Here is an 18,817-nt window from a genome sequence, read left to right on the forward strand (position 1 = left end):
TTGAACATCTCTGGAAAGACCTGAAAATAGCTGTGCAGCGACGCAAAAATTTCTAAAAAACCTTTTTTCGCTTTGTCATTATGGGGTATTGTGTGTAGATTGATGAGAAAAAAAAGGAATTTAATCCATTTTGGAATAAGGCTGTAACATAACAAAATGAAAAGAAGGGGTGTGAATACTTTCCGGATGCACTATATATATATATATATATGCCATTTTATACCTCTACTTACCTGAAATTTGTAGTTGCTTTTCAGGTTAAGATTATACAAAAAATAAATAGTTTATAAAATACAGTACAATCCCTCTGAACCTTTCAAATGGTTCCATTTAAACCATTGGATTAAACTGTCTATGAAAACAGTTTGTAAAGTTAAAACTAGTCCCACGTCAACCAACTACAACAGTAAAACAATATTTACCATACACATTAATGCATTACGAATAATCTAATAGTATAATATCTTATAACAAACAAACAAATATCTTATACTTTTATTTTAATACTATAGGCTACATGCTAAATATAATTTTACACTGTCACTTAAGTAGGAAAAGACAGGCTTTTACTTCTAATGGAAATGGGACATCATACCTGTGAAGAAAGGGCAACCCTTTCTCCCAACCAAACTGCAGCTGTTCTATTTTGGTACAATGTTAATCCAAAGCAGCGATGGTTATTGCCCAAAGAGCTACAGTCAGTGTTAGTGTAACTCAGCACTGTCAAGAAGTTCAAATTCAACACTTGATTGCAATGAGACCAAAGTATGACGGTCAGATTTTTTGACTGAACTGCAACAACTTACACCATTGGTCAGCTGAATGCTGTGTGACTGAGTGATAAAGTTACAGCATTGGTTGGCCAGCCAAGTGTTGGAGTTTCCCCATCAGTTGTTGGTCTTTTAAAATAATTCAACGTGAACAGGGCAGTGTTGCTAACTTGGTGCCTTTGTCGCTATGTTAACCCACTTTTCAGTCCCCTTTAGCAACTTGTTTTAAAAAAAAAAACCTATCAACAAATCTGGCGACCTTTTGGACAAACCCTAGCTACGTTTGATAGAACACATGACCTGCATTAAGATAGCTGCAATGACAGCACAAGCTTTGTCTTTAACTGATGTGTTGAGATTTGATTTTGTCAGATGTCATGGTTATAAAACATATCAATGAGAACATGTCAATTGTGAATTCAGCTGACTCAAAATATTGTATATGCGAGCACAGAGAGGAGAGGACAGATATGGAGATGAAACAAGCTGACATTTGACTGAAACCAGCTGATGCTAGACTGACACCAGCTGACACTAGAGTGAAACCAACTGATACTAGACTGACACCAACTGATACTAGGCCTGAGACACAGTTCAGCCATGTACTAGATTTTGGTCTAGCCCTGTTGTTTTGGGAGCTCTACTGCCACTCCACTTAAGTCACATACGGAAATCTTAATTGATTTTCTTTCAGGAGAATTTCCTCATGGGTGTGGTCTATATTTTCCCTTTAGTGTGAGTAAGACTGCCCTACTTATTTTTTTTATTATAAACATTAAGTATTGTAGGTTGTCTTAAATGTGCAAATATGCAAAATAAGGCCATTACTAATGCAACATTGTGATCAGTGGGCTGCTTAATATTCAAACAGGGGTGTGTCCTATTTCTTTAAATGTTAAACAGTGGCGTTTTTTTTGTGTGTGACAAGACATGTGGTCTAATTTTGCTTTTTAACTTATGCAAATAAACCTGTTACCATTTGGGACATGCAAAGTATATGCAAATACTGTAATCCTATGCAAATGATATGAGGGTGTGGCCCATTTTGTTATGCAAATGAGGGGATGGTGAGAGACTCAATTAAAGGAGATAGACTGTTGATATTTGAACTCAACAGCAAAACAAATATGCCACTCCCTTCCGTTCTCCTTCAGAAGCTCCGCCCCCAAATTCATGGATACTCATCGCCAAGGCAACGACACAACGTGACTTATAATATGAAACGTCATCAAACAAACTACATGCACACAAAAACAGCATCGTAAACACAACTGAGTAAAAACTACAGAGAAAGTTAGCTGTTTAGATTGTTTTCAGACAACCGTTGGTTTGTAGCTAAAAATAAGGAAATAACATTATTGCATCGCATTTTGAATTACACATGAATCCAAATAATCCACTGTGCTGGCAAACTTGTGTTTTTAGGTCTTTCTTTGTTATAAACCCCTTTTGCACGTTGTACAGGCAAATATGATACAGAGCAGACAACAAGACAGCACAGTTTCTGCTGCTAAGCTAACATGCAGAGAGGATGTGACAGTTTCCCAGGTCCAGCTCGCCAGCTGCAGACAGCGATACTCACAACTCTCCTGCTACTTCAGCTAACATCACACCAACAGCAGATCTTGGTAAACTAGAGCAGTAAGCTGAATGTCTGTGGGCAAGTATCAGACACACAAATGTAACACCTGCTTTCTAACTAACCAGTTGAGGTTAGCTATCACAAACATGAGCAAAAGGGACAAAATAGTTTTTTGAACCTCATGGACTTAATGAAACACAAGATTTGAGTTTCTTTCTGTGAAAACATTCACTTATTTCCCCCTCCACAGGTAATCTGGTTCCTTAGGGAAAGACGAGCCACTGGGTCCCCTGACATTCACTCTCAAGATATCTTTATATCTATATCTATCTATATTTTATGAGGAAGTATTAAGGCCACATTAAGGGAAAAAAAAAAAATCTGCAAGAAGTGATGAATATATCAATATATGTATATATATATACCGTATATACATATATTGTGTATGTATATATACACAAAACGTAAAATTTTGATAGAAAAAACATAATTTTGAGGAATAATCAAATCAGCTGCTGTTTGTCTGTCTAAAAATAGAATAGATTCAGTTTCTTTTCAGTGTCCTGATGCTGATGCTGACGATGACGATGACGATGACGATGACGATGACAATGACGATGACGATGATGATGATGATGATGATGAGCCAAAAGATGAAGTATCTCCTTATTAGTGAAACCTCTGCTAAAGTTGAACTAAAGTAGAATGCTCAATGTTCCTAATTTTAAAGCTTCTTATATTTCCCCTCTAAAACAACATGGAACCTAAAATGACAACTTTATTCTGAAAATATTATGACTTTTTTCTTGTAATATTATGACTATTCTCAAAATTTCAGATTTTTTTTCCTCGATGTGGCCCTAATACTCTGTCCTAATCTTTCTAAAGAAATGTACCCTTTGCAAAAAATATGTTAAACCTTAAAAAATGACTGAATGAAGATGATAATTAGTCATGTGACCCATGTGCATTCATCACACCTGTGAACGCTCCAGTGATTATACTTAGTGAACCTGAAGAAGCTACAACCGAAACACATTGTTCACTCTTAATAAAACTCACCGAAGTCATTTCAGATTCACATTTTCACTAACGATGTTCCTGAATGCTGCACAGGCAGTTCTGTTCATTGTTAGAAGACAACCATGTTTGGATTAATTAATCTACGTCATCTTTAATATGGGACAAGGGGCGTGGCATACTTTTCATTAAATATTCAGTTCCCTCATTTTCCTGAAATATGTAAATTAGGCAGGGGTCTGGATTTATTATTGCTGCCCATACACCGTGTTGTTAGAGTTCTCTGTTTCATTTTCCCTGTGTTGCATCATCAGCAGCTCATTGTGACTTTTCCCCCTCCTTGTATATTCCCAGAAGCCAGAGGAGCGTGTTTACGACCAACTGTGGTCAACAGTGTGGCTGACAACAAAAGTTTTGTCTGTATAAAAACACAAAATGAAAATCAGTTTAACTGACTGACAAACATCCAGGTGTGTTTTGGTGAAAATCTTTGTTTCATACGGTGTGTGTCACTGTCTGGTTTTATGTAAGCAGTTATATTCATGTCTGAAAATCCAGATTTTATTATGATATAATACTGATAATAATATTAATAGACAGCAATTTTCAAAACAGATGTGCTTCACTACATAACACAATTGAGATAAAACAATGGTTGACTCTATATGGTGACTTTTTTTTGTTCATTCATCTATCTATTTTCTAACATTACCCTGGTATAGATCCAGTGCTTTCTTGATGTTACACTTTTATGTCTTTTTGGCTTTTATTTTGACTTTTTTTACACTGAACTTCCCCTTCCTGTCTGACCCTATTCTACTGTTTTTGCCAAATGAGAAATGGAAGAATTCATTTGCGAGGATTTGACCTTTTTTTTTTAATTAGATTTTGTTGCTTTTTGTTTGGAAACAAAAAAGAAATAGACCCTGTGATTTTGTTTCCTGTTTTTGGTTTAGAATTAAAAATCAAAGAATATCAGGTTAACAAAATAATGATAAAAGGAATAGCCAAAAACCAAAATCAATAAATAAATAAAATTTCCATTTTGTTTTTTAAACAAATAACAGATTTATTTATTTTTTTGTTTTTTTATTAAAAATGAATGGCAGATTATCTGATGATACTCAAACCCTGCTGCAATGTGACTACGTGAGACTATGTTTACAGTCAAAATGAGTGAGTTCAGAAAATCACAGTCACAGAAACTTATCTTGAATTAAATCAAATTACAAAAACACTTTTTTTCTCATCCCTTGTGGTGCAGTACTGCACCTACACACACTACCTCATTGTAGACAGGTTTTATACACACTATTTCTGTAGCTCCAGTGAAAGAGGTTACATTATCCAGAGTGACCTCAAGACTAGAAAGTCTTGAAATTACTTTGGCGATCCCCTAACTGTTCCTCTAACACCAACAGCAGGTCAGACATTTCACTGTTTCACCGACATTTCACTCTTCAATTATTTATGGTTTAAACCTGTAAACCATCAGCCTTTGCGTTACATTTTTGTCTGTTGTTTTGTTAGTGTCAGCATGTTAGCATTTAGCTGAAGCTGAATTTGTTAAAATGTCATTTTTCAGTACAATGGGCAAAACCAAACAAAATATTCAGATTTAAATCCCAAACCTGAACAAATGAAACCAAAATATCTCCACCACTGAAGACAAACGTCATAGATGCAGAAAACACTGGGTTAGTTTGCATGGTCGACCAAAACCAGTGGACCTGGACTTGGTCTGCATCAGGTCCTGAAGACAGAAATTCCTCCCCCCCAGACCTCTATGCAACCTGGCTGACCTGTGCAGTCACTGCTGCTGCCACAGTCTGCTTCCCCCTCCCAATAGACCTATTCCCTACAGTAAACCCACCCCCCACCCCCCCGCGCACCCCCTTCCCACACACACATGTCACATGTGGCCTCCTCCTTCCCCCTCTGCAAACCCCCCAACACATCAACCCCCTCTCCTGACAAAGCATGCTTCCCTGCCCCCCCTCCCCTGCTAACCCCCTCCAGAGTGCTCCTCTCCCCCTCCCTCTATTGTCTTCCCCTCCTCCTCCTCTCAGTACCCCTACACAACAACGCCTCCCTCATGTCACCCCGGCCACCTGGTATTGTCCTTTAATGTGGATCAGGTGATCATCGGTTAAATAAATAAGTTCACTTTGGGCGATTGATACCTTTTATTTTATTTGTACCTTTTTTATTTGAACGTATTCTTTATTTTATTGTCCTCACATATTCACAGTACTGAATCATGTGTTCTTTGTTCTATGTTGCGTTTTATGAATAAAACAAAGCAAAAAAAAAAAAAAGATAAGTGCATATCTAAATGGCTTATTAAATGAAATAAATAAATAAATTAAGAGGGAATCAGATATATTTTGATTGTGTGTGCTCACACGGGTGTCAGTCTTTCCCAATCCAGATGGAGGAGCTGTGTAGACACTATGAAGCGAAACCATTGTCATTAGTCAGCAGCAGAGGGGCTACACCCTGGTTCCTTTCTGTCATTTCATACTTTTGTTTTGCAGTCATTTTTATTTCCTAGCAAAGGTTGTGTGTTTTAATGCAGCAGGCAGATGCCATCAGATATTTAATCCCCCAGCATCTCATTTCTGCATAATTACACAATGCATTGTTCACATTGCCTCATCATTTCCATTACGACCTACCTACTGCAAGTTATTATTGGTACCGGCAGCTGCAAACAGCCTGCAGAGCCGGAGCAGTGAGCGAGCAGCATGTGATGTGTCGGGGCAGAGCGATGTGAGGCAGCCAGGAGGAGGAGGAGGAAGAGGAGGAGGAGGAGGAAGAGGAAGGAGGAGGAGGTTTGTGAGGAGAGAGAGCAGAGAGAGTTTGAGACAGGGTTTGCTTGATGTGGCGCTGCTCAGCATACACAGCTGATATCTTCATTCATTGATTTTAAAGAACACCACCAAGTGGCACAGAGCAGAGATAACAGGACTCAAAGTTTTGCTGGGGGAGGAAATCAGGTTGAGATGAGAAGTGCAGGCTGAGCCACACATAAATATGAAGAATAACTTTTAGTACATATACTGTGCAACAAACCTAAACTATATCTTTAGACCATCCGGTATTTGATGATTAATTACCTGTAACACTGGCTGATTGTGTAAAAGTCCACTTAGTGGATTTTTCCAGAGCTTTCTACCACATCTCATCTTGAAGTTTGCTCATGAAAAAAGCTCGACTGCCAACATGTGACACAGGTATGACGTTTAGTATAATACAATGTTAACTGAGGAAGACCATGAGTTCAAAGCCCTGGAAAAAGCCAGTAAGTGGATGTGAAGTGTTTGTTTAGATCAGATATTGGACAGCATTATACTGCACTATACTATATAGTCATGTGGGTTTATATGTTGCAACTAATGCTTTATTAATGTTCACTAATTATTCACTAATTAGTTTTAAGTCATTAATAGCAACAGTGATTAAGTTGGTAGCCTGTAGAGAAAGAACCGCTCTCATACGGATCAAACAAACAAGATGTAACATGTTAATTAATGAGCTTGAGAGGCAGTGATGGACAGATTCTGTTGCTGCCGGACACAGCCGGGCTAGCTGCTTCTAAACCTTGTTTCCTGTCTTTGTGCTAAGCTAAGCTAACTGGCTGTGTGCGTTCGTAGCTGAAAAACAAAGATTTAACATCACTGTCTTTGATTTGAACGTGATATTAATCTTCTAATCTCACTCTGCACCAGACAGCTGATACCCCTCTTTCCCAAAGCGTCAAACTACTTCTTTAACACATTTAGACCTGATGTATTATTAAAAAGAAAACTTTATTGTTACCAAACAGAAAGGGAAGACACTGAATTTTCATAAAGCATTAGTAATGGATTTATTAACTACTAATAAAGCCATTATGTACACTTTAAAACCCCTGTCTAAAGGGTCACTTGTTTGTCAGTCAGTAACTATAGGTCCATATCTGAGCTTATGTCAAACGCTTCAGAACCACACAACATTAGCCTGTAACAAAAAACAGAACACAACAATTAAAAGTTTTAGTTTTTTATTAAGATTATAAATTTTTTACAAATATTTTCTGAAACAGTTTTACCCGGAAAGCTACAATTTATTAAACACAAAAATACAAGAATAACAACAAAATATGTAGAGAATGGCTGAATACTCTCTTTATTTTGGTACACATAGTGCTCATAAAGCTAATGCATGGATTCTCAGGTTATGGCTAAATCATGAGTTTGCCTTTTTAAAACAAAAGGACTAAGATCAGTCTTTTACAAAATAAAGTGAAACTCACAAACCCAAGACATATTGGAATTATGAATCGCTGTGAAGGCTTTGAGCAACAACTGTGATTAAAGAGACGTCAAACTGCCAAAAGAACCCAGACTGTGGAGGTGTAGTGATGACCACAGGAACAGCCCCAAAACATCAGACAATTAAAAGTGTGTGATATGAGCTGGTTAGGACCCAAGTACCTCCCAGGTGAACACCTGGGAGGTACTTGGGTCTTTAACGTGTGTTTTCACGTGACAACAAACGGCTCTGAATGTGCAAGGTCCATATATAAATGGAGGTGGAGGAGGAGACAGCGGAGACATTCAGTCACTTCCTATGTACTTTCACTTCGGACAGTAGCTAGCAGTAGTGCGCATCGGATTTAAGGCAATGACAGTCCATTTCATCAGATTTGAGTCACCAAAATGTATTTTCAGACATGTAGCCTCTCTCACATTGTGACAACAGGAAAGCCTGCACGTGGTACATATGGCACAAACACTTTCCTCTCCCTGTCAAAACTATTGTCATTAAATTGCTCAATTTTAAATAGCTTTTCTTTTTCTTGCAAAAATAAAGTTGATTTCTACATGATAGGGGGGGGAGACCGGTTTCAGCTGTAAACACCTGCTTTTCTTCCAATCAGAAGAAAGTGTGGGGCGATGTCACCCAGTAAAAACACCAATGAACCACATGGTGTTGATGTTGAAGGTCAGGGTGCGTTCAGGTGTAATTCTTCACCATTTCAGCTCATGTACATTTTGAAAGTGTTTTTTGTTACAGTAGTGTGGAGGACTACAAGATACTGATGTTGGCCAATGTCAGAGGTCTATAAAATGTCCCTATCAATATTTAATAATAAAGAACATTTGTAATGTTCAAAAATGCAGAGATTAGTCATTTGCCTGATTTCAACTTTTTTTTCCAGGTCCCTCAGTTTTTAATCACTGAACGTGTTCAGAGCGGACAGTTGGATGAGATCTGATATAGGTCACAAGAAAGCTGATTTATTTTGTGTTCGGCTGCCCCCACACACGGGGCTGTGATGGTAGCAATGCTCTATTTATGGTTTTAACAAATACATATTCTGTAATACGTGAAAAAAAAACTGTTGGTTTCCTCACTGTATATGTACCTTGGTCACATCTGGTGGAACCTTCCAGTAAAGTTTCTGGAAGGTTTCAGACAGCTTTCTGTCATGTCACATGAATTCTGTCAGGAAACACTGACTAACTCCTTTAAAAAGTCTCCTCAGAACATTTGCTGAAACTTCTTTGACCTTGTAACAACACGAAAAGTTCCAATGACGTGTTCGGTGGCAGAAACGTTGTGGATGTGTGAACAGTATGAGAACGTTTCTTTGTTAACATTCAGGAACATGCCTCAAAGCTCAGAACAATGTTCCTCAACAGGAACTGGCAGTAGCACACAGTTCTCCATTTGGTTTTGTTTACTAATACTTTATGGGATGAGGTTTTACAACCGGTCCCGGTCTCCCGTCAAATAGTGTTTGATTCAAAATGCCACAATCGCCCGGGTCCATGCTCCAAGACTGGCCAGGGCCTGTTTGCTACAGATCTGTTCCAAGTCCGCCTGTCTGCTCAGCAGCCCTGAAAACCCCGAGCCGAAGATGGAGATCAGGTTGGAGATATTGGAAGTGTCCGTGTAGTCCGGGTTGGAGTAGGAGCAGTCCTCGCGTTTCGCTCTTTTGCGAGCGGTTGTAAAATCACATACTTCCTCCGCGTCGGACACGCAACCGCCGAACTCAACCTTCCGTTTCTTGCCCGGCGATTGCGCGCCCTGGCCGCACTGGAGCGCGTCACAGCAGCAGTCCTGGTGGAGGTAGCCGTTCTCCACAGTGGTCACCACATGCGTGTCCAAATCCAGCACCGTGGTTTTGTTACAGTGCCTGTTGTTGTCTGCGGAGAACTGGTCAAAGTGAGACACGGGGGAAGCCTCCATGCAGCAGCTCCTGTAGTCCGACGGCTCCGTTTCTTTGCTGCCGTCCTCGAAAGGAGAGCAGCCGAGGAGAGTGCTCGCTGCCCGGACGTGCACCGCTGGCTGTGCCGCGCCTCTGTGGCACGCAGAGTCGCACAGACTCGTCTCTTCGCCGCAGCAAGCAGCCCGCGCCTGTTCCTCGTCGTCGGCGTCCTCTGCGTCCAGATCCAGCGGGTTGAGCTCCTGGATCTCGTTGCAGACTGTCCTCACCTCCTCGTACTGCTGCATCCTGTAGATCTCCGCGTATTTCTCCTTGATGTAGACCTGCCTGGCGTTCCTCAGCACATAGGAGACCAGCAGGTTCTTGTGCAGCTTGATTCCCCCTCTCTGCGTCCTGGAGTTGTGGATCTTCATTAAGGAAATTGAGATCAGGCTTTGCGCGTCCACTGCGCATTCCATGTTGGTGATCATTAATGTGTTCCCCAGGTCCACATCAGCTGCTGTCCGAGAGAGGAAGATCGCCTCTCGCTTGAATCGGTGGGAACCGTGCTGTTCGGAGAGAAAGGTTCCAGTCAGATCTGTGGAGAAACATTGGACACAATGATTCGCCTCCCTGTGAGAGCCAGCGATCATTTGCAGATGCCCTGAATCCAGAATATGTAGGATAGTGAAGACAGCGGGCCCGCCCTCTTTTGCACGAGCCAACCATCTGCCCGAGATCTGTTGAGTGACAAGCAGGCGTGCTGCAAATATTTCGTTCTGGACCAATCAGCGTTCGGCGGTTCCTCAGTTCTATTCAAATTCCACCCAGGCGATGGAACAGGAGGGTCCATGTTTCAGCTGTCCTCCACAACACTCAGTTTCCCGGGCTTACATCTTACACTTGAGACTTTTTAAAATCCAACAAATAAAGTCATTACAGTTTATTTTTCACTTTAGTTTCCCAAGTGAAAAAAAAATTACATTTAACCTTTTCAACAACTGAAGCAACTGTGGAGTTAATTTATTCCCAAAACTGTATCATCAAGCTACAGTACATGGCAAGAAATCAACACACAGAAAAAGACATTGCAAATGTAAAAATATCTCCTGAGACAAAAGGAAGATTTGCATAAAATAATTTTCTTCTAAATTTCAGTGTTTAATACGACACATCTCAAAACTGTGAACTTTGAATGGGATTTGTGTATAAGCAAAATATCCAGTAACAACAACATGATTCTCTAAAGAAAAGCTCAGCATCATCAAGTGGAGTTGTACTTTTTCAATTAAAAAAAGATATTTTGAGAATGAAATACTACTCATATTAAGAATAGGAGACTGAAGCTGTGAGTCCGTGTACAAACAGCTGAGAGCAGGATATCAGTCACAGTAAGGGACATGAGGGATCGGTTGTTCTCTCAACTGTCTGCGACATTAGCTCCAAATTACAAGAGACTGTTACAAACTTTGTGTTTCCAGTAGAAGGAAGCACTAGGGTTTTTAGATAAAGCAGTTTATTCAAAGGATTTTCCAAATTACACAAAAAACGTACCTCACTTACCTCTAGTTGTATTTAGCCACGCTTCTTTGGTTTCATGTTTTAATATGTCCAGGTTTTGAGAGGTTTTTTAGGCAGTGAGATTTCTGCCTCCACCCAAAGGTGAGTGGAATTTCATTTGTGGGGCTCACAACATTGAAAAATGACATTTAAAAAATCAAAAAGTGAAAGTGCTTCTCTGGATAATCCACATACTTCACTGTCATCAATTTCCATTGGAGCTACATTTTACCAAAGACAACGTTCCTATGAAATTGATTTCAAATTAAAAACTGATTAGTTCACAGAGTTCAATTCATATTGAAATATCAGAGACATGTCAAAACATGGACAAACAACTGCATCATTTTCATGACGGGAGAAGATGCAGTGAATGCAAAGGAGCGGACATCATCATGGCTGAACACTGATGCAGGAGGATACAGAGCCACGAGACACCAGATCCAAAATCATCTCCGCCTGCAAAGCATCACACTCTGAACCTCTGTCCTGAAATCAACTATCAGGACGTCTGGTGTCGTGTGTCACTCGTACTGTAGGGGTCACTCTCAGTGAGACCTGTCACCACCTCTGCTCTGTGGAGCCTCTCAGCATCTTCCAGCTGATTGGTTTCACAGCCTCAAACTGTTCTGCCTCATTTCATCACCACTGGAGAACTTTGTACTGTTTTACCTCACTTGTTATCCCCCTGAGGTTGGTACAGGCCTATTCAGTATCTGCATACTGCATGTCCCTATAAAGAAAACAGGACATGGCTTCATGATCCATGAGGAGTAACATTAGCTGCTGATGTCAATAACTGAACAATCAGCACACAAGTTATCCTCTTAAATAATCTGAAAGGTTTATGATTCAGATTTTATGACACAGTTGCAGGTTTTGAGGACAGATGTTATGCATCATTTTACAGGGTGATTCCCACATTTCTGTCAGACTGGTAGCTGGAGTCTGGAGGTAGCAGGAGACTGACTGACATTTTTTATTATTTATTTTCAGAGTTTCATGAATGGTGAATTTGAGTTGTGTGGTGTGGAAGATGAATCTCTGACTCTTGTACCAGTTTTTCGATACGCATCAATTAGCATCATTATCACTGTATTAGTTTGAGCTTGAGAGAGACGTACACTTTGGAGACATTTGAATGATTGACAGGTGTGTCGGTCTATCGCAGACAGCCGAGGTGGTTTCCTCACGCTCACTGCACAGTCTCTGACAACATCCTGGTTTACTGGCTCAGGGTGGCAGCGAGCAGTAAACCTAAACCCCAGGCTTCAAAACAAAAGCCTTCACCACTAACCTGTGGCTGACACTGCGGATAATATGTCAGGGTTTGTGTTTTTTACAGAATAAATGGCAGCAGCTCCAGAGTGACGACTGGGTTTCCTGCATTAACACAGTCTGATATGACATCACAGTGGATGGACATGTCTGTGATAGTCTGAGTCATCCATGTCCTTGAATATTTATAACCCTGCATGTGAGGAAACAATAATTGATGAATAATACAATTTCCTCTCATTAACACGTCTGCGACATTATCTAACTGTAAAGACAGCTGAATACCTGGAATGAATAAAGGATGGCAGAGGATGAATGAGAGAAAACACATGTTGACCAGGTTATCTGTGTCTGAGCAACACCACACAAAACCCCACTTTGTCACACAGTGCAGGAAAGCAGCACTGCAGTGGCCTCCACAAATTAATCACAGGTTCAAACGCCTGCCAAGTGAGTGCAATAACCTGTGTTGAACCTGTAGAGGCCAGTGCAGCACTAGTTTTCTGCCCTGTGTGATTAGTGTTTTGTTACTGTTTCCAAATTTTCCCTCTGAGGTGGGTCGGTGCGTCTGCAGCCCACAGAGTGTAACAGCATCATTATTTTCATGCAGGAGGAAGCAGAAGTCATGACAACAGGGAAGTCAGGATGAGACCAGGACCAGAGTGAGGGGCGTCTGCAGGAAGCCTGACGGTGTTGTGCTCCATGAATGATGAATGTATGATGCAGAGCAGGACACGGGCTCGTCTCTTCTTCCAGAGGGGGTAGCTGTTTGCAAAGAGGAGTGCACCACAGAGGGTCCCTGTGATGCAACAAGTTTCCTCTGACTTCATATGTGAAGATCACCGCTCACAATAGATGAAGGTTTGATAGAGCTGATGGAACTAAGACTCAATGAGCAGCAACACACAGTTCCCGCTTCAGTACTGAAGGAACCTTTGGTTCTGGATAGTTCTTCAAGCATAAGATATTTTTAAATGTTAGTACAGTGAATTAAAAAAAACACAACTTTACATAATGCATCGTAATAATATATATGTAGCGACATTATGACAAAGAGTGCACTGGTGTGTACCACTGAACAGAGTGAGAGAGGCATCTGGACCAACAGGGAACTTAATATTCTCTTAATCCAAGTAGAAGAGACAGTGTTGTAGTTTAGAATAGAGTCCATCAACATTACAACATACACAACATGTGTTCTCACTCACATGCAGATAGTCTGAGATGTTTCTCTCTGAGATCTCCGCTTCAACTCCAGCACAATGGAGGTGAATAGAAAAAAAATCAATAGCAACATGTAACACCAGAACCCGTCTCTGTTACTATAGATAAAGGTGAGTGAGGAAATATGTTAGGCTATTTGAATTTCTTGGGGTCATTCTTCATATGCTTTATGTTTAATAAACATTTTAAATCCATGCTGTTACAGACAGTAAATGAGTCAAACTTAAGTACAAGATTGAAATGAATAGTTCAACATTTTGGTAAATTCACTTATTTCTTTTCATTGCTTGAGTGAGATAATATGATTGACACCAGCTCCCCGCCCACATTTCTTTTTTCTTGGTCCTGAAGTGCTGAGCCACTCCACACTGTCTGAGGTGAATTCTCTGCTTCTCTTTGTATGTAGTTGCACTGTATCTTAAATTTTGATCACACTGTTACAGGACACTGAGGTGTTGGTTGTATTTTTGAACTTTGGACAGAGCCAGACTAGCAGTTCCCCACTTCCTCCAGTCTTTATGCTAAGCTAAGTTAACCACATCTTGAGCCCCACCCCTATTAATGCAGATATGAGAATTAATATATATATATGTATATATATATATATATATATATATACATGTGTATATGCATTGCATTTGGAAAATATTCAGACCCCTTCAATTTTTCACATTTTGTTATGTTGCAGCCTGATACTATACTCAATACCTCATGATGACAATGCAAAAGCTGAATTTTAATATTTACAAATTTATTAAAGTAAAAACTATATCTAAATATCACATTGACATAAGTATTCAGACACTTGGCTCTGACTCTTGAAGTTTAGCTCAGGTTCCTCCATTTCTCTGGATCATCTCAGATGTTTCTCCACCTTGGCTGGAGTCCACCTGTGGTAAACTCAGCTGATTGGACATGATGTGTAAAGACACACACCTGTCTGTATCAGGTCTCACAGCCGACAAACAGATCAGAGCAGAAACCACGAGGAGGAAGGAGCTGCTGCAGAGCTCAGAGACAGGACTGTGTCGATGCTCAGAAACATTTCTGCTGCATTGAAGGTTCCTGAGAAGAACAGTGGTCTCCATCATTCTGACATGAAGAAGTCTGGAACCACCAGGACTCTTCTAGAGCTGGACCTGGACTGAGACATCAGGGAGAGGAGAGGAGACCAAGAACCTGATGGTCACGCTGAGCTGCAGAGATCATGTGTGGACATGGAGAAACTTCCTTCTTTTTTATTTCAGCATGAGGCTGCAACATAACAAAATATTACATCCTCTTATGTCATAAAAAAAAGCAAATAAGGATTTTTTCCAAAATATTCCACTATTCAGTTAATATAAAACAGCATGACTTAAAATAACTCACTTTATTCTTAGTTAGAGATTATCAGAAGAAAAAGGAATACTTTTAACTAGGATAATTCACCTGTATGTTTACTCTGACTTACTGTATTTAATCCTACCTCTGGATACATATCAGCATATACAGTTAATACTGTCAAGTAGATTCTCAAGTCAACATTACACTTATATGTTTTGTATTAGAATAGAATAGAAAGCCTTCATTGTCATTGCACACTGTTTTATAATGAAATTTGCTGTGCAGCTCCTGAAGACATTTAACACATTAATTACTCCTACTATGATAATAAGAAAAATGAAACATAATATATATTATTGTCTGAGGTTGTATATTAGTTGTTATTGCGTCTAAGATTTTACTATTCATTTTCACTCCAGCACTACGCACTCCTTCCCTCCTCATATGCTCCCATTACATTGCAGTCACTATCTTCAGTCTCTCCACATTGTATCTACACTCCCCTGTTCAATGCCGTCCTCCCACCCTCACCCGTCTGCTCTGTTTTCCCCTCATCTATTCAGCCTCGCTGCTCGATAGGCTCTGTCTCCTTTTACCACTCCTCTGCTTACTCTACTGACATCCTCTTATTTTTCACCCCGGTGTTTCTTCTTAAGCATGTTTATTTCTCTCTCTGCGTCTCGGGCACAGAGTGCAGCATTGCAGCACAGTTGCAGGTGTCAGCAAAGCAGATGCTGTTTTCTCTCGGCTTCCTTTGCGTGCACGGCCAGCGCCGGAGAGAGAGGTATCTGTCTGTGCTGCTACCACAGCCCTGCATCCTTACCCACAGTTACTACACCCTCTACTTTGTCTGAATTTGCAGAAGAGCTTTCAGAGCCAATCGCATTACAATGTATTCCAAAGGAGAAGGCAATGAACTGTAACAATTGGGAGTATGATGATTTATTGACGAAGACTTGAGTCAGTTTCTCCCACAGTGAAGCTTAAGAGGGACCATGACACCTGATCTCTCCACCGCTCTGTCTTTCACACAAAGTACTGTATATCAGATTCTGTTGATTGGATTTTTAATGAGGGTTTGTGGAGTAATGCCTGTGAGTGCTTGGCCTAAGGTTTGGCTGATGCATACAAGATTGGGCAACATATGTATATTGCTTATAAGCAGCTGCCAATTACAGTAAAATCAATATTAAAATCAATATAAATACTTAAAGGCTTAGTTCACCCAAATTACAAACGCATCTCTAGCCATGCAGTATCTATATCTATTCATACAGGAGTTTTTTTTTCCATGTGTTGAGAAAACAGTCTAGAGAAGTTGAAAAGAAAAGATTAAAAATCCACATCAACATCTCATTGCCTCTGTCATTCTGGATTATTCATATAACTGCCAGCAGTTTCCATAAGGCAGTGGTTCCCAACCAGTGGGCCGTGAAGGTATTGCAAGTGGGCCAACAAATCATTTTTGATGAAAAGATGTAGTTATAGGAAAATAAAATAAAATAAAAATAATGTTTTTAAATGTTAGATGTTCTTGTCACACAAAATGATCTTTAAGACAATAGGGTCTTGTATGTTGGTACCAGCCAGACCACTTTGCCACCACACCACATTGTATACTTGTTTTAGTTCAGTCCTGAATGTTTGATTTTTACCATTTAAAAGAGAACGCATCTTCTGACTTCCACATTGTTATATGGTTGGATGTGGTCCACCAGAGTTTTTTAGATTTTCAAGAGGGCCATGAGTGGGAAAAGGTTGGGAACTGCTGCAAAATGTTATTTGGGTAAACTGAGCCTTTGCTCTATAAATGACCCAAGATATTTCAATGATAACTAAGTATTCAGAAGAGCAAGCAAAGACAGTGAAGTGGTTACTCCTGATTACATAAACAGTTTCTGTTACAATAGCACCTGACTTTTTCTACTTTGGTGTTAACACAACATCGGACTATAATTCTGTTGATATAGCCAACATTTTAACACACAACTGCCTATTTACACATGCTGGCGACCCAACGACACCCAGTATTCACTCTCCTTGTAGCATATTTTTGTTTCTTCAGCTCCTCTGTGTGGTCAGGAGCAATAGTATACAGTGAGTTATTCAGAGCTTGTACAATTGGCAGCCACCTGCTTCTCCTGGAAATGAGGCTGATGAGGACAGAACAGTAAAGCTCTGAGCTGTAAAACCAAAACAATGCACTGAAAGATGCTAAAATGCTCTGAAGAGCTGAAGGGAACTGCAAATTCAGGTGATACTTCTCTGTGGGTTCATCACTACAGGATATGCCTCTGAAATTAAATACAGTTATTTGATCCATTATTAATATATAATTATTGATGGGTTATGCATAATATCTTCCATATGGTGAAAATTCAATATATGCAGTATATATATATATATATATATTTTTTTTAGGAATTTACTATTTTCAATAATATATCCAGCAACAACCCTGGGGGACAGTGTGTTACCAACTAATATTAACAATTTTATTGACCAAAGACACCACAGTCGTGATGCAGCACGACACAGGCTGAATGTGAGGCTGCAGTATCAGCAGATGGAATTTTAATGATGGCAAGTTCAGTAATGACCAATCACATCAGCTCCTGTAAGCCCCTTTGAAAGAGTAACTTCACCCAGCCTGAAAACCCTGTTTAAGCAGTTTCTGCTTCCTCTTCCACATTCTAACTACAATACATCACAGAGCACAGTCACAGCTGGGTGTAGCATTCACACCTGACCACACCCACCTGTGGTGCTGGGTGTGGTCAGGTGTGAATCAGGTGTAGTTACAGTAAGATTTCAGATGGGCTACCTCATCTGTGGCTCTTAGCTCTAAGCCACTGAAAAAAAGGCTCACAAATAGTTTATTTTAAAAAAAAAGTTTAAATCATTTCCAGCTGGTCACTCTTGTTTTTTAGCAACCGTTACTGAAACAGGATGACATGGTGCATTTGTTGGGGACTATCTTGAGCAGTGTATTAATCCACACTTGGTGCTCAAGTGAGTATTTGAGACAACAAGGGTCTGTACCACAAAGAAGGATTAGTGGGGTATCAAGCTATCTATGGGTTTAACTAAGGTTTTCTGGTATCATGAGACTCGCTCACTTTTAACTGAGGTAGATCACCATGGTAACCTGCACTGCACAGCTTCCTGTCAAGAGCCTGATCAGCTTTTCCATGTTTAGCTCCAGTTTTAAATCAGAGCTTCTAACAAAAGGGAGGGAGCGTTACCTCTCTAACAAACGTTTACCTCACTGCTAACTACATGATGTTGATTATAGATGCATTCTAATTGGACAAAGACTCTTTCATTCCCAGGAGGATTCCTGACAGAGTCAATGCTTCACACTCCTCCTGCATCACTGCAGCTCAGAATAACATGAGGCCACTTTGCGGTGATAGTTGGGAAAAAAGATGAAACCGTTATTTTATGTTATAAAAAATAACACACACACACACACACACACACACACACACACACACACACAATATTCCCCATGATTATAATTGCAGCATGCCAGTCAGAATGACCTTATCAGACTTTAACTTCTTTTATCCCCCTCTCTGCTTCGGCAGCATTCCATGCAACACTTTACTTGTTAAAACAAGAAATACTCACTCTATTCTAGACCCTTATAAGAAGGCCTGCACTTACTAACAGTATATCCTTAGCCTTACTTTTTAGATTTAGAAATTATTTGTAGTCTTTTTATATCTTCTTAGTCTATTATAGTTATGAGATTATATTTGCATTTCACTCAAATGTCACTTTCTTACATCAGATCTAGTACTTGGGGAGACTTTCCAAGTCCCCACACTGACGCCACCAAAGGGAAGGCATCGCTTA

General features: G+C 40.0%; 1 protein-coding gene across 1 annotated transcript; it reads right to left on the minus strand.

Annotated features, from left to right (window-relative positions):
- Positions 1 to 7,400: 7,400 nt before the first annotated feature.
- On the minus strand, positions 7,401 to 10,206 carry ier5l (immediate early response 5-like). The gene has a single exon (XM_056404476.1). The coding sequence runs from the start codon at positions 10,057 to 10,059 to the stop codon at positions 9,166 to 9,168; it is 894 nt and encodes a 297-aa protein (XP_056260451.1). The 5' UTR covers positions 10,060 to 10,206; the 3' UTR covers positions 7,401 to 9,165.
- Between the last annotated feature and the right edge of the window lie 8,611 nt (positions 10,207 to 18,817).

The sequence above is a fragment of the Seriola aureovittata genome, chromosome 18 (genome assembly GCF_021018895.1).
Source record: "Seriola aureovittata isolate HTS-2021-v1 ecotype China chromosome 18, ASM2101889v1, whole genome shotgun sequence".
Classification (NCBI taxonomy): domain Eukaryota; kingdom Metazoa; phylum Chordata; class Actinopteri; order Carangiformes; family Carangidae; genus Seriola; species Seriola aureovittata.